General features: G+C 41.5%; 1 protein-coding gene across 15 annotated transcripts in view; it reads right to left on the bottom strand.

The window, feature by feature from the left end:
* The window catches only part of SVIL (supervillin), a 145,567-nt gene that overhangs the window by 11,740 nt on the left and 117,998 nt on the right, over positions 1-15,829 (bottom strand). For 13 of the 15 annotated variants that reach the window (XM_082193702.1, XM_082193703.1, XM_082193701.1 and 10 more), the window contains 13 exons: positions 15,456-15,521; positions 11,445-11,592; positions 10,761-10,850; positions 10,578-10,664; positions 9,106-9,283; positions 7,045-7,217; positions 5,719-5,874; positions 4,455-4,591; positions 3,538-3,685; positions 3,270-3,415; positions 2,360-2,535; positions 1,489-1,630; positions 560-836 (listed from right to left, as the gene is read on the bottom strand). In XM_082193702.1, coding sequence (XP_082049828.1) covers positions 560-836; positions 1,489-1,630; positions 2,360-2,535; positions 3,270-3,415; positions 3,538-3,685; positions 4,455-4,591; positions 5,719-5,874; positions 7,045-7,217; positions 9,106-9,283; positions 10,578-10,664; positions 10,761-10,850; positions 11,445-11,592; positions 15,456-15,521 — 1,924 coding nt within the window. The remainder of the gene's footprint in view (positions 1-559; positions 837-1,488; positions 1,631-2,359; positions 2,536-3,269; positions 3,416-3,537; positions 3,686-4,454; positions 4,592-5,718; positions 5,875-7,044; positions 7,218-9,105; positions 9,284-10,577; positions 10,665-10,760; positions 10,851-11,444; positions 11,593-15,455; positions 15,522-15,829) is intronic. The other 2 variants (XM_082193712.1, XM_082193706.1) reach the window with 1 other exon arrangement.

Raw genomic sequence — 15,829 nt, 5'->3', positions numbered from 1 at the left:
GAGCGTTCAGTATTACTGAGCAGCATTGGAATTCTGTGCAGGTAAAATATGCACAGAGTGCAATTCACTTGAGTAAAACTTATTTTTAAAAAGGTAATATTCAAAGGGCTCCTCCTATAGTGCAGAGGTATGTAGAGAAAATTAAATTGTTGATACTGTATATCTGTTTTCATAAATGATACGTGGCTTCTTGTATGAATGAAGAGCTCACCCAGGAGTTGTAGCAAACAACCAATAACTATGTTTTAGCCATTCTGCTGTATAATTAAGCATCATTCAGAAACAGCGTACTAAGATTAAAAAAAACCTAGTCAAACGTAAAAGGGTGATAAACAGTTACCTCCTGAAATAAAAAAAAAGATCATAAAAAGATACATAAAGGACATTGTTTACATCCTGCCCTCCTCTTCAACAGCAAGATCGTTTCTAGCAATTCATATACGGAAAAACAAAACTAGTTGGTTATGTGCTTGAATAGTTAAGTGCATCACGGGCAACACAGATCAACTTTACCCAATTCAAACAAAATCAATACTTCATTAGAGGATTTTTCACTAACCTGAAGTGCTCACAAGGTACTTCCATTTGACCACATACGTGTCGCCTTCATGAAACTGCCCGATGCTTTGCTTAGGGAGCCTGCTATAATCAAATTCCAATATATGCCAGACATCCACAGAGACAGTGATGATTTCAAATTGCCTCCCGTCATCTCCCTCAATGAAGCCATAGCCGCGGCCGATGTTCATCCCATCCAAGACCGTGCCAACCGTTGTCTCGGGCACAGGGACCATTCGCATGACATCGTATGGTTTAACATCAGACCTGGTTTCCTCCTGTAACAAGACACAAAGCATATTTCCCCTTAGACAGCAATTTCAGAAAGCCCATTATGACATTATGATAACAAACGAGCCAGATGTCAAGCGCTTATCATCATACTAAAGAAGCCTACAGGGGTTCATCAGCAATTCACTTTGGTTGTCAATCACAAAATTAACCTTCAGAAGACATGGAATAAAAGACTACAGGAATAGAAATAATGCTTATAATGGTGAAATCTAGCCTCACACCTGACAATCTCAGTTTCTTTCACTTCATAAGGGACCACAAGAAATGTTATAATCATCATGTCATCTTAGTACAGAGGACAAGTGCATCGCAGTAGCTATAGTGAAATCCCCAGGTACAATTGTGGGTTTCAGCCCCACATTGGACAAAAGATTCCTGCACTTCAGGGGGGTTTGGACTAGATGCCCCTTGTAGTCCCTTTCTAGAATTCTATGATTCTTTGAATTCGTTGGGTAAGCCCCTGGGCAAATCCATCTCTTAGAGCTTAGTATTTCCATTTGTAAAATGGACACAATACAATCTCTCATACAGGTTCGCTTTGTGGAACAATATAAAGTTTGTTTCATGCCCTGATTGGCAATGCATAATTAATTTACACAAATAAAACTACTATAAATAAGTATATAATTCTGACACCTTCTGAGGGGATTCGCCAGAGTTCTTCTCAGCTGGTTTCTTCAGTTCGGTCCAATCGAGAAACTTTTCTTTAAATAATATTGTCTCATTGTGTTCTGTGAGCCTGCCGAAAATAGCCCAGTCTGGACGTCCCTGTCCTTTTCTGCATTACAGAAAAGATAGATAGATGATAGATAGATAGATAGATAGATAGATAGATAGATAGATAGATAGATATAAACACAGAAAACACTCCAATGTCAATCAACGTTTCACACTATAAAATAAAAGCTGCAACAGCTTAAAAATAGTGCTGGATGTCTTGCCTAATTCAACTTTGAAAGCTCTATTTATTTTTGAGAATTACAAGAACACAAGATTGTGTAGGTAAAAACACTCTTCACAATTCTGATGCAGGGTTGTTTAAAAATGTGAATGAGGAGCTGTAGAGCAGTGAGATACACACCCTGTTTGGATATACTGAGAAGGAAGTCTGCAATATTTATTTTTCCAAACATGTTTCCTGTCTGGTACTGGCACAAGCATTGCATGTTCTTTAACAATGGCTGGGGTGAATGCAGAAGCCACCATTTTCCTCCCACAAACGCACAAGAATTAGCAAAAGTTGGAGGAGACCCTCTAAGCCAGGCTTCCTCAACCTTCGCCCTCCAGATGTTTTTGGCCTACAAGTCCCATGATCCCTAGCTAGCAGAACCAGTGGTCAGGGATTATGGGAATTGTAGTATCAAAAAACATCTGGAGGGCTGAGGTTGAGGAATCCTACTCTAAGCTGCAAGCAATTCAGATCCTTAGCTCATGGCAACGTTTGTTATGGAGGTATCAAAAGAGGGAGCAAATTCAGCATTACGAATCGTAGGGTTGGGGTTGATACCTTGGAATAAGGGGGTTGCATTCACCAGGATCCAGAGGATTGATGTCACAGTTTGCATAGTCAAAGGTGCCATTCCACAAGTGTTTGGCCAGCTGGAATGCCACTTTTCTTTGTGCTAGCGTGACCTCCTTCCCATGCCAAACATACACTTCACTACCAAAATCAAACACCAAGACCTGAAGGAGGGGAGAGAAGGGAGGGGGGAGGAGGAGGAGGAGAGAGAACAAACAATGAAGTCATTCATTTAGCCAAAAAAGAAGAAATGCTGAGTAAAAACTGAGCAGTGCAGCTAAACAATGCTGACAATAACACCACAAAAATAATGGTATGCATGTTTACTGGGAAGAAATGGATCAGCAGCACCCACTCATTTCCCCACAATGAGTAGTTCAGGCTTCATTTCTGAGCAATAATTGATTTGCTGCTGGGGTCTGCTACACAAATGGCTTCTTGTCTTGCCTCCCTCCACCCACCCCAATTTACAGTTTTGTATATTTACAGCTGCATAACGAAAAACTACAACATCTGCATCATTCAAGGCAAGCACTAAGGTTTGTACTTATCCGACTTGTAGCTCTGTGAAAAGTGCCTGTTTGTATGCCTTGTAAATATGTTTTATTTCCTTGGCCATGAATGCTACTTCCTACAATATCACCTGGTTCTCACAGTTCCTATCTTCTGACATGGGCACTCTTAGATTTAATTTGTGATTTGGGGGTCAAGGGTGCTAGTTCAGTTATCAGGAGAAGGCAGTGTGCAATCACTCAAGGGCTGATCTGGGCCTACTTCATAATCAGCAGAGTCCTAAGGGGGAAATATCCTAGGAAATCGTACTAAAAGGCAATGCTTGTTTGCGCCCCAAAAGGAGCGCCAGAGCTGCCACCGAACTTCAAAGCACCACTTACTATACCTCTTTTGAATTCAACAGCGTACACTTTGGCATCTTTCCCCAGTAGTCATCATCAGGAATAAGTTTATCATCCACTAGTCGGTAAATGCAATTTGTTTCTATTATTGCAGCTTCATACATTTCATCTTCTTCCGGGTTTCCAGCAGCTTGAAATGAGCAGGCAAGACAAAACGTCACGTCAGTTTAACTTGGAAGAAGCAACTCTTGGATATTCTTAACAAAAAAAAGCCAGCACTGAGATGGAGAAAACAAAAAAAGAGAGCCTTACACTGGTAGCTTGTCTGGCCACCCAGCAGTTTCCAGAAGTCTTTGGCTGCATGAGTGTGTGTATTGATTCCTTCCTCTATGGTCTGTACATAAGGAGCCCGGCAGCCAAGTTCTCGCTTTGTCTGAATTAAAGTTGCAAGTTCTGAAGCCTAAGAAATTTGAACACGATTAGCTGAATAGGCTTGTCTCAGCTGGTGGGATAATAGCTCAGTTCAGAGGAGAGAAAGAGGATGGGAGCTTTCTGCTGTTTTTATTAGACAAACGATACTGAACATAAAAACTATGTCAGATGCATATAGGCTCTCTTGTTTGCATTTCAATGAGGACTTCATCCCATTTAACCCAGAAGCCAAAAAGAACATCTTCAAAGCATTCCCTCCCCCATTTGAATACAAGCAGAGTTCTTGTATTCCTTCTCCTCCACACACAGAATTATTTCATCTGCTCAGTTGTAAGGTTTAACAAGTTATAAACCATTAACACCAGCTTTGACTCCCACTGTCTCTTCTATCCCCTCAATTTCTTTGTGGTTTTTAAATGTGGTTTTATTGATTTAAATGATGCCTCTGGATTTTTGTAAGTAACATAGGAACTTGATATATTATACTGCTTAAAAACCATTCTGGCATGTAAGCAGTGTATAAATTCATAAATAATAAATAATAGTAATGCTTGCTTTGTTTAAAAAAAACAGGAAAACTGCAATGCTATTTTTAATATATATAAAAATCAACCCACACCATCATTTTTTTGGGCAGGGAATGGAGGCACAAAATGACAGCAAGGAGGAGGAAGAGAACTGCCCCATCAGTTACATCCACATTTCACATGTTACAAACAGCCATTCTATATCTTGCCCACAGAAGAAACTCCCCAGGAACTAAGGGCTTTGTTATCTCAATGCTTATAAGCACCAACCTTTGCTTTCTCGATGACATTTGCAAACTCCCCTACCCACAGGAAGCAGAAATGAGGAGTAAGTAACAGGAAACAGTCGCCACTGTTAAGCGATGAAGCCCTTGGCTCGACTAATCTCGTTTGAACATGTCTTCTTCCTACATTGAAAGGGAGAAAAAAAACCCCAGACTAGTTGCATTCCTATAAATAAGTACAGTCATACCTTGGATCTTGAACGCCTTGGTACTCGTACGTTTTGACTCCCGAACGCCGCAAACCTGGAAGTGAGTATTCCGATTTGCGAACGTTCTTTGGAACCCAAATGTCCGGTTGGGCTTCCGCAGCTTCCAATTGGCTGCAGGAACTTCCTGCAGCCAATCAGAAGCCGTGCTTTGGTTTTCGAATGTTTTTGAAGTTGAACGGAATGTTTTGGAAGTCGAAGGTATGACTGTACTAGAGCCATCTTCTGTGCTTGATTACACTGAGGGGGTTGGGGGAGGAACAAATAACTAATACTCCATTTCCACAATCTTGCTTTATGCAAGAGGTAGCTTATGGAGTAGCAGAGGGTTCCTGTGCATAAAGAATACAGCAACTTGATCACCAAAACAACCCAGCAGCTACAGTCTGTGATACAAGGTTTGAATACCTGGGGTTATATCCAGCGCTAGCCATACGCAAGAGCAGATCCATTTAAATGAATGGGCATGACTAACTTAATTGCATTCATTTCAATGAGTCTAGTCTGTGTGGAACTTCGTTGGATACAACCCTTGGGACCTTTTAGTTTAGGGGGAAAATGTGTCAGAGGTAGTATGCTTCTGAACATCATTTGCTGGATACTGCAAGAGGGAAGGATGCTGTTGAGCTCTGCTGTTTCCCATAGGGATCTGTCTGGCCACTGCAAGAATGGGCCACTGGCCTAATGCAGCTGGCTCTCCTTATGTAAGAGGTAACATGTTTTTTCAAAAACAAAACAAAAAACAACCAGTATCCCATCTTCACCTGTTGTGAAGGTGGAGGGAAAATTTCTGAATATTGCAACACCTTTGGAACAGAGGGTCCTTACTATTAGATGAATTTGATGCTTTGAACACACAGGCACTACAACAATGATACTTGTTGGGCCAATTCCTAGGGTGGCTTAAAATGACCACTCATTTATCTACATTTGCCGCAGCCCCCAACCACAGTATATGGATGCTGTTCCTCCTCAGTTCCCCATATAACTCCTTAAAGTCTGCATTTCAGATAAACTTTAGAAAATAATAGCTCTTTCACATACCTTTGATTTGCAAGAGCATCAGCTGCTTATATGGCACAGCACTGTTGTTTGAGTTCTGTTCTGTTAGATTGACACTACGCAGACTAACATTGCTGAAGTTCTCCTTACTCGCTAAGCCAGCAAGTGCTACTTCTGAGAAATTTGAGTTTGCAGACACTTAAAACAGTAGAAGTAAAAACAACAACAGACAAGACAGAAAAAAGCAAGGGGGAAAGAAAAAGAAAGAAAGCCACACACACAAAACAACAAAGAAACCACATTATGTTTCGTTTCCAAATTTTATTTAGGTTTTTTTCATGCATGGCTCATTTCCAGCATTTTTTGTTGTTGCTGCTGAAAGAGACAACAAAAAAACAGGTTGAGCTCAAGTTATTTACTAATCTGAAGAACCTGACATTTCCAGGAGGAAATTTTCAAGATAATGGTGAAAAATGGAAGCATTTAGGTCTTAAAATTCCTATAAAGTAGTACCTCGGTCTACAAACAGTCCTGTTAACTAACTATTCGGGCAAAGAACTCCACAAAACCGGAAGTAGGTGTTCCGGCTAGTGAACTTTGCATCGGAAGCCGAATGGTGGAAGGGCACTGGCGGCGGGAGGCCTCAGTAGGGAAATCGCCCCTCGGTTTAAGAACGCTTTGGTTTAAGAACAGATTTCCAGAATGAATTCAGTTTGTAGACCGAGGTACCACTGTATATTTATATAGGACAAGTCTATAAGGAAAATTGCATCATCATTATTTTTTGCATAATAGTTACTTAGTCAATGAATGGGATTCAGGTGTGTTTGTAGTTCTTTTCCAGGACATATAGGCACACACCCCTGGCAATGACTGACAACCTCTTCTCCCTGCCTGCACTATTCATTTAAAATTATTGAGGCACTGCCTATTTTAAGGAAAAGTAATCTGTAAATACTCAGACCTCTAGTATATTCCCAGGTTGTTATTAGTTGCTTGTTACCCAAAGGTCTCCAAGTAACTTACAAGTATTGTAGTGGTGGTAGTAGTAGTGGTAGTAGTAATAGTAACAATAATAATAATAATAATAATAATAATAATAATAATAATAATAGGGTCTCATGCCAATAAACTATGGTTCATCAGCCTGAAAAGTATCTTTATATCCACATGCTCCCATCTTGTTCTTCCCCTCTTCACATGCATCTGATTTTGGTATGGGTATTGTGGATTTAAAAACATATTTATTGGCTCAAGGTCATAGTGCTCTTTCTACAGCAATACCACTACGCTTCAAAGCCAAACCATAAATTCTGAGAACACTGCATCTGTAGCACACGGAAGATGCACCTGGGATACCAAACTTACTTTTTTCAACTTTCATCCGCTTTGATTCCATAAAAGCCACATTTAGCCTTTGCTCTGTGTATTCATGAAGAATGTCCTCTCTTGCGGCTAACATCTTTAAAGGGTTCCTGGAAGCCTGGACTCTGCGCACGGGCCTCACTGCACGTTTGTGCTCTGCTACCAAAGAAGTCAACCTGAGAAAAGAAAGAGACCCATGCTATTGTTGTTGTTTAGTCGTGTCCAACTCTTCGTGACCCCATGGACCAGAGCACACCAGGCACTCCTGTCTTCATACCCATGCTTAACCCAAACTTTATCCACCTTCCATGAAATGTTGAGAGCTTCCAAAACACAACAGTGTATTGTGTACTCAATGCTGCTCATGCATGCCAGTTTTGCACAGTGTGCACAAGAATCTATCCTCATCAAAATGCTATCTCCTATTCCTATTGGGGCTTCTTGGTGGGAGACAGCCCTCTCCCGGCACCAGTCCAGAGCACATAGCACAGCACTCATCCCTCCGGACGTCCAAGCACGACATGCATCCAAAAATGCATGCACATAGTAAGCAGCAGAGTCATAGCAGAAGCTGAGACTGCAAACACGTGGCATCTGAGTTTAGTTATTTATTTACAGGATCAAAATAAAGAACAGAGCAATCATGGTGTGTCTCTCTTCTCCAACGAGAGAGAACAAGAGTCAGAACCAAGAACAAAGAGAGTGGAAGTGGTGCACAGTGTCTTCCGTTCTCATGCTTCGAAAGCATAGAATGTAAACACACAGAGCATGTGATCTAATAGTCACACACTCAGCAACGGGAGAGAATGAAAATACTGACAATTCCACCCCACCCCCCATTTAATCCAGATTTGCTATTTCTGTGTTGTTCTTTTCAATATCTGATTTTCCATAGAAATGCTAAATCCTGATTAAATAGGAAAACAGGAGATGGCATTTTGCTGAGGAGCGTGTGTGGGATGCCGCACAAAATGTGCATGCTTAGTAGAACCAATAAAATGCCATGCGTGCCTGTTGGAAGAAGCAGAGACATCATGCAGCCTTTTCTGAAGGCATGCAATGCAGCCTCTGCATCTAGATGTCTAAACAGCCCTTTGGCCTTTTAAAAGTGGGTGGGGTGTTTCTAATGTCCCCCCCTCCCTTGGATTTAATTTATCCATTTGGACTTTTAGTTTGTTTGAAAGTCACTTTGGGTTCCCTTGGGCAATATAAAGCGAGTAACAAATTTAATAAATAATAATAATAATAACCTGCCAGCATTTGCCTTTTCAATTCTATGGCTTCCTTAGCATTAATTACAATGGCAATGTAGAGAATGAGACTCTTAACCTCAGGGACATGGGTTCGAGTGGTGGCAGCGAGAACCGGGTGAAGAGCAGCCTCCGTGCGCCATCCCCGCCCAGTGCATGAGCGCCCACCTGGTGGTGGCATGGGCTGGGGAGATGCACTCTGCACCTGCCCCGGGCACTGGCAAACAGCGCTACGCCCCTGATACAAAACTGGATTCAGATCCCTAGAAGCTCAATAGATGGGGTCTTGCTCAATGAACAATCTCTTGATGCACTGTCCCTCCTAAGCTCCTTGAAAGAAAGATGAGATGTAAGTGAAATATACATTCACACAGGCTCTGTCACCACAGTCAAATGCTGCTGGTGCGTAAGTCCTAATACATTGGTCATGCAAACCATAATCATCCCAGGAGGACTAAGCTGAAATTAATATCATCACTGATACTGGATTCTTAGTCTTTAAACTGAAGAATTTTATATCCTAGCATTCCCTTTTCAAGCAATGAGGAACTGGTACTGCCTTCTCTACCACCACCACTCCTAGCTCTACAAAGGAAGAGAGAGGAAGACTAATAATAATAATAATAATAATAATAGAGTGCCTGGGGCTTTCACCGCAGGTGTGGAAGAGATGGCAGTACAAGAACTCATAGCCTAACTGTTTCCAGTAGGAGTCGTTTAGCACTGCATAAAGCAAAGGGAAGGTGCAAAGGAGAACTCTGGCAGTGGTAGGAGCATCCCTCTCCCCAGGTGTGTGAAAAAAAATAATGCTCACTTTGGTGCATCAGGATCAAATATGGCATCAAAATCTTCATCCAGGTCCAAAGGCAAAGAGGAAGTGGGGTAATCCATGCAACGGTAAAACTTGGAAAATGTTTCTTCATCATCCAGCTTCATCACTTCCTTCACAGATTTTCCTGTGACTGTCAGCAATGTTTCTTGCATTCCACCAACTATAGAAAAAAAACAACACAATATCTTTCCATTGCTTTATTTTGTTTTTAAAAACCCACCTTTAGTATTTGTGCAAGATACCAAGGGACACACAACATCCATTGCCTGCGTAAATGCAGACAAAGAAGACAACAAGGAACACTTAAATGGCTAAAGTAGCTTTATAAATGGATGAGAGAAAGTCAGGAAGGATTAGCCTAGCAATGGTACTAGTCATTATAGCTCTATGGAGCCTCCTAGTTCAGAGGGAGAAAGTCAGTGAATTCCAGCTGCTGGAGAGCAGCAATGGGAGAGGGCTACTGCCTCTGTGTCCTGCTTGTGGACTTCCTGGAGGCATCTGGTTAACCACTGTGTGAAACAGAATGTCGAATGAGATCAGAGATGGGAACCTGTGTTCCTTCGGATGTTGCTTGACTCCAATTACCATCATCCCTGGCCAGTGGCCGTGCTGACCAGGGTTAATGGAAGCTGGAGTCCAACATCTGGAGGGCCACAGGTTCCCCATCTGCAGACTGGATGGATGACTGACTGGCGCCATCCAACAGGAATTCCCTTATATTCTCAAGACACAGAACAAAATAAGCAACAATAGCTTCCAACTATTGTACTCCTGGCATTTTCTCTTGGTCATAGTAGCAATGGGAAGTCTGCTTAAGTGTGCAGAGGAACAACATCACTGCCATTTCAAATTTCTTCAAAGAAGGATCCGCCCTTTAAGAAGGGGATGAAAACTGAAAAGCTTAGCTAGAATTGATAGCACAGATTATAGTGAAGTCATGAGTGCAGTGTCAGAACTAATTATAATTGTGCCCAGTGCAAGCCATATATTGTGTGGCCCGACCCCCAAATAGCTATTTGTATAAACAATCAACAATCAAACAAAAATGTAATTCGCAGGACATTTTCTTATGAGTTACAATATTCATAATCTCTTAAAATAAATATATTGCATGGCAAATAATCTTGAATGCAAATGATGCAGCGAGTTTACTGAAGCCAAGTAGGTATGGTGTCTGGATCACTGCCTGGATGGAAAACTGTCTGGGAATCCGCTGAGTACAGCACAGAAAAAAAAGGCAGAACAACAAACAAAGGTGGTAAGTGTGCTTTTAATACTGGGGAGCCATGGTGTTCCACCAGTGTCCTGAACTAAGCAAAGCTTTGCTAGTGGATGTTGTAGGCATGTGACTCACAAGCCACTGCTGCAGTGAAGAAAATACTTAGCAGAACTACTAAATCAGCAGAAGTAAGGAAGGTGAGCTAAAACACAAAATGCCTTAAACTGTTACAGACCTTTGTTGTTCAGCCTCCCCAAGAAAGTCTCCAGTTTATCCAACTTCATGTCCGATTCTAACTGCATATCTGGCCTAGCTTCAATTTCTAAGCAAAATAAGAATGGAAACAGTTGCTGAGATTAATGAGAATCAAAACTACTCTCATTAGACATCATACTCTTCATTTTTTTTAATGACCCACCTTCCAGGGGTTTTGAGATGGGTGTTGTTGACTTCAGTCTGTTGCAGAAAGGGGATGCGGCAGGTGTTATGGCAGTAGGAGATGCTAAGCCTGTGGAATAAGCAGATGCTCAGTTTTGCATTACATAACAAATGCTTCAGTTTTTAGCGAATTAGCATGCCTAAACATTTCACCCAGGAAGCTCTCCCCATAATCACTATTATGCAAATATAGGTTATGGTCTCCTTTGGGACCATGCATATCCATATTTTAAGCATTCACAAAAGCCTGGGGTTAGGGCCATTTTTTGCAGGAAGATGCGGTGATGAGAAAAGATAATGGCAATTCCCAAAAGCAAGTAGGGAACTCATTGGTTAAGTATCCTAACACGATGTGATCAGATGTTGATTGCTTAGATCTTATTTACAGCATCCTGAGGTCTAGTTACAGGGTATTCAAATTGCATATAAAAGGAAATGCAACATACAATCAGTTTCAGAATGCAAATATTTTGCCGTTTCATCATCCTACTGTGCTTTTAATATAATTGAAATGACTCTACAAATAATGTAGGGGGAAATTGAAATGTGCAGCTTCCAGAAATTATGAGGAACTGAATGTTCCTTGGCATATCTGCCTCTGCTTGCTTCTCACTTCTATCACTGAAAATATTCCCAGTTACAAAGGATGGATAAATTCACTGACCTTTTTTGACCATTCTGCCAGCCACAGTGAACTGTGTCGAGTCATTGGCTGCTCCTTTCCCTCTCGCTTTCCAAGCCTCTTCCCGAACACTTATCAATTGCTTTCTTTCTTCAATTGTCATTTGACTTTCACAGGTATCCGACATCCTCTGGTTTTCAAAGAGAAAGAGGAGATGAATTTTGAGGCACAAGAAAGAAAACAAAAACAACCAAAAAAAACCCCTGGCCCTTTAAATGTGTTCTATCTTACAATGTCTCCATACATTTTTTTTAAAAACGTAATTTCCATGTTATTGTTAGATGGCATTTCCATGCATGAATCTTTGGCCTAAACATATTTGATTCACCGGCAGAATTCATCTTGTACAATAATTTATGTGTTGTTGTTTTTGTAAGAAACATTGACAAGATGGCACTATGGGTAATTTTGTTGTTGTTCCTAATCTGGTTATTTTTTCAATAAGCATCCAAAATGCACATGTTCACCTCTGATATGCAGAAGGAAGCTAGTTCTTTGGATTGTTATTATTATTATTATTATTATTTGCTCAGTTTGACGCTAGACAAACTTTCAGAGCATAGATCACATTCAAGAGCATAGATCACATTTAAAGCTATAAGATACCACTTTGAACAATCATGGCTTCCCCCAAAGAATTCTGGGAGCTGGTCCCTTCCACCTCAAGCAACCCTAGGACTGCTTGCTCGCAGCTCTTGACAGTTTCACCTAACTTCACAGGGCTATAACAGACATCAGCCTTATTTCAGGTGCATATGTGCAAGAATGAATACACAAGAAAAACAGGTAAAAGCTGGTACGTTAATTTTAGCCCTCTCATGAGATAAACACAACCACATTGCCGTGTGCATTCACAATCTTCTGCTGAGCTGGTTTCTAGTAGTGTTTCCATAATTGTAATGATTTGAGCAACAACTCCCTCCAGTGCCTCTCCATTTTACCCTGGTTGCAAGGTGGCATGGCATAATTCTTCTTCTAACACAAGCAAATGCCCCAGATTACCAAGTTCCTGCCAAGAAACCACTCAGTATGACGCTGGTGTTTCTACAAGAGCACCAACTACAGTTTGAAGAAGGCACTACAACAAAATAGATTTGTTCTGCTTCTTTGGCCTTTGAAATCATGTTCTGACCCAACTCAGTTAACCTATGCATTTAGCAAGTACTAACCATTGAACCAAAGGGACACGGGGGCGCTGTGGGTTAACCCACAGAGCCTAGGACTTGACGATCAGAAGGTCGGCAGTTCGAATCCCTGCGATGGGGTGAGCTCCCGTTGCTCAGTCCCTGCTCCTGGCAACCTAGCAGTTCGAAAGCACCTCAAAGTGCAAGTAGATAAATAGGTACTGCTCCGGCGGGAAGGTAAACGGCGTTTTCGTGCGCTGCTCTGGTTCGCCAGAAGCAGCTTAGTCATACTGGCCACATAACCCAGAAGCTGTACGCCGGCTCCCTCAGCCAATAAAGTGAGATGAGCGCCACAACCTCAGAGTGAGCCACGACTGGACCTAATGGTTAGGGGTCCTTTACCTTTACCTTTAACCATTGGATTGCTCTTGGCTGCTCTGGGGATATCAGAAAGTATTTATCTCTCAAGGTATTTTGAAAGGCTAATTGGACAGATTTTCTGAACTGACTGTGAAGATCTAACCCTTATATGGTGTCTTTCTTTATCATGAGGTTAGTTTCGCTAACTGGGGAATCTGTGCGCCCCCACCCCAAAGTTGAAGAACAACTCTTATCAGCAGAAAGGCAAATGGTCAGGGATGATGCAGTCTTGGAACACCTGAAGGGTTGCAGGTTCCCCAGACTTGACCTAAGAGAAGCAAATCAGCTCAGATCAGCTTTGTGTTTTAGCAAAACTGTCAATTTTGAGATACCTGGAAAGGGGCTTATGCTTTTACTCCATCCCTTTCTTTGTACATATATACAACTGCTATGTACTCATCTCTCCATTTGGATACAAGGCAATGCAACAAAGGAAGGAAGACTATAAACTGCACTCTGGACCACTACAAGGAGCTGAAGTGGCTTAATCTGCAAAGTTCTAAAACTACAATAACTTTTTATTGCCTGGTAAGAATTGATGGGATCCACATAGAAATATTTGTGCAACCATAAAATACTTATGAAACCCAGAGAAGGGCCATGGTCGTCGTAGTGACAAAAGGAAGTGTTCAAGAAAAATGCAAAAATATCTAACACACACTGCTTGTAACTAGTGCTGGTCTCTTTAAACCTGAAGGAGGGTCTCTACTCCCATCGTTCTACCCGGACACTGAGGTCCAGTGCTGAGGGCCTTCTGTCAGTTCCCTCACTGAGAGAAGCAAAGTTACAGGGAACTAGACAGAGGGCCTTCTCGGTAGTGGCACCCGCTCTGTGGAATGCCCTCCCACCAGATTCAAAGAAATAAATAACTGTCTGACTTTTAGAAGACATCTGAAGGCAGCCCTGTTTAGGGAAGCTTTTAATATTTGATGAATTATTGTATTTTAATACTTTGCTGGAAGCCCAGCCAGATGGGCGGGGTATAAAATAAATAATAATTACTACTACTACTACTACTATTATTATTAAATGGTGTGTCTAGACCATTAATTCAGACAAAAATGTCTGAAGTATTTCTGCTAGGATCCCAAAGGACTTCAAAACAGAAAGGGTTCATTTTCTCCACAACTGAACACAACACATGCCAAAAATAATTTAGACCAAATTACCCAAACTAAACTTGTTGTGATTCCTGCACTGCAGGAGGTTGGATTAGACCACTCTACAAATGGTTTAGCATGATTCTATGAAAAGCAAGATAATCTCTACAATAAAAAAAACTCAGTGCCAGGAATGGCAACCTGTGGCTGCTCAGGTGTTACTGAACTCCCATCAGCCTTAGACAGCATGACCAATGGGGTCAGGGATGATGGAAGCTACTGTCCAACAACATGTGGGGGGGGCACAGGTTTCTCAACGTTGTTTGAACCCATAATATGAATAACATTAGTCATTTTCATCACTAATGAAGCGAAGAGCACTGAGCCCTATTGCTTTGTTTCAAAGGTTGCAATCATACTCAAACATCATTAAAAGAGGCAGCTTTGAAACCCAGTTCTGAGTTAAACCCAAGGGAGGGAAAACCTTTATCCATTGCTACGCTCACTGGCTCTGACATATCACTTTTTTTGGTGCTTAGCATGACCAACTTTGCTTCTGAACATATGGACACACTGCACAGCAGAACACACGAAGATCAAGAGAGATTTTGGAGATGGTGGCCTAGTGGATGAAACTTAACTGAAAGATACAGGACAGAAGGAGAAAAGAAATGCTTTCATGTGTATATTAAATCTGCTTCCAAGGTTCCTTTCAGAATACATGGATTGTTGCAATGCACTCTATGTGCAAAAACTCTGCAGCTGGACTGTCGATGGGGACAGGCTATCACCAGCACATAAGCTGCTAAAAAGCTTGCATTTGCTGTCTATACATTATTCAGTCAGGTTCAAGGTTTTTGTATTGATTAACAAGGCCCTTAACAATTGGGTCCAGGATGTCTTAAGGACTGCCTGTTCCCTTACATCCCTGCCCAATCACCAAGGTCTTCAGGGGAGTTACTGTTAGCTCCCCCAAATGGCTAGGATGTATGGAACATATCCACTAGAGGAGCCAGGCATTCAGAATTGTGTGCTCAGTTCTGTGAAACTCCTTGCCAGGTGAGGCCAAATAGGCACCCTCCTAGTTGGACTTCCGGCACCTACTGAAGATTCTTTAATTCCAGCCCACATATATTATATTATATGTTTGCATGCATTTATAAAGTTATGCACATGTAACTTTTTTTTTTATTTGCAAAAATGATCCCTTATCAGAAATGTGGAATCCATTCAGCCAAATAATACATTCTGTTGGCTGACAATTCTCCCAAAGAGTGTCACCACAAAACTGAGTTGCATATTGTTTTGGTTCTAAGCTAAAGAATCAGACAGAACAGGCAATATTTCACCTTCCATCTCCAGGGGTGACGCTCAAAGGCCAGGGGGCTTGGATCTTTCAAACTAGCACTACTGACCTTGAGGAAAAAGAAAATGGAAGTATGAGAAGGAGAGGAAAAGCAAAGAAGCAGAAACAGAACAGAAGCAATAAGCATCCAACCCCTTTTCCTGAGTTATAGAAGCTCAAACCTAGAACCTCCAAACAATGGCTTGGTTGTGTGAAATAGCTACCCTGGGTTGCCACTACTTCCCAAGCAACAGAAATAATCTGCCTCTAAGGCGGTGCAAAACAAATCCCTGAAATCTAGCCACTGACTCAGATGTTTGCTTTGGAATTTGGGCTATCCATATATTAAATCTGTAACCTGCCTTGGCTATATGTGTA

Source organism: Podarcis vaucheri, assembly GCF_965113315.1.
Source record: "Podarcis vaucheri genome assembly, chromosome: 12".
Taxonomy (NCBI): Eukaryota; Metazoa; Chordata; class Lepidosauria; order Squamata; family Lacertidae; genus Podarcis; species Podarcis vaucheri.
This window is presented reverse-complemented; position numbering and strand designations above follow the sequence as displayed.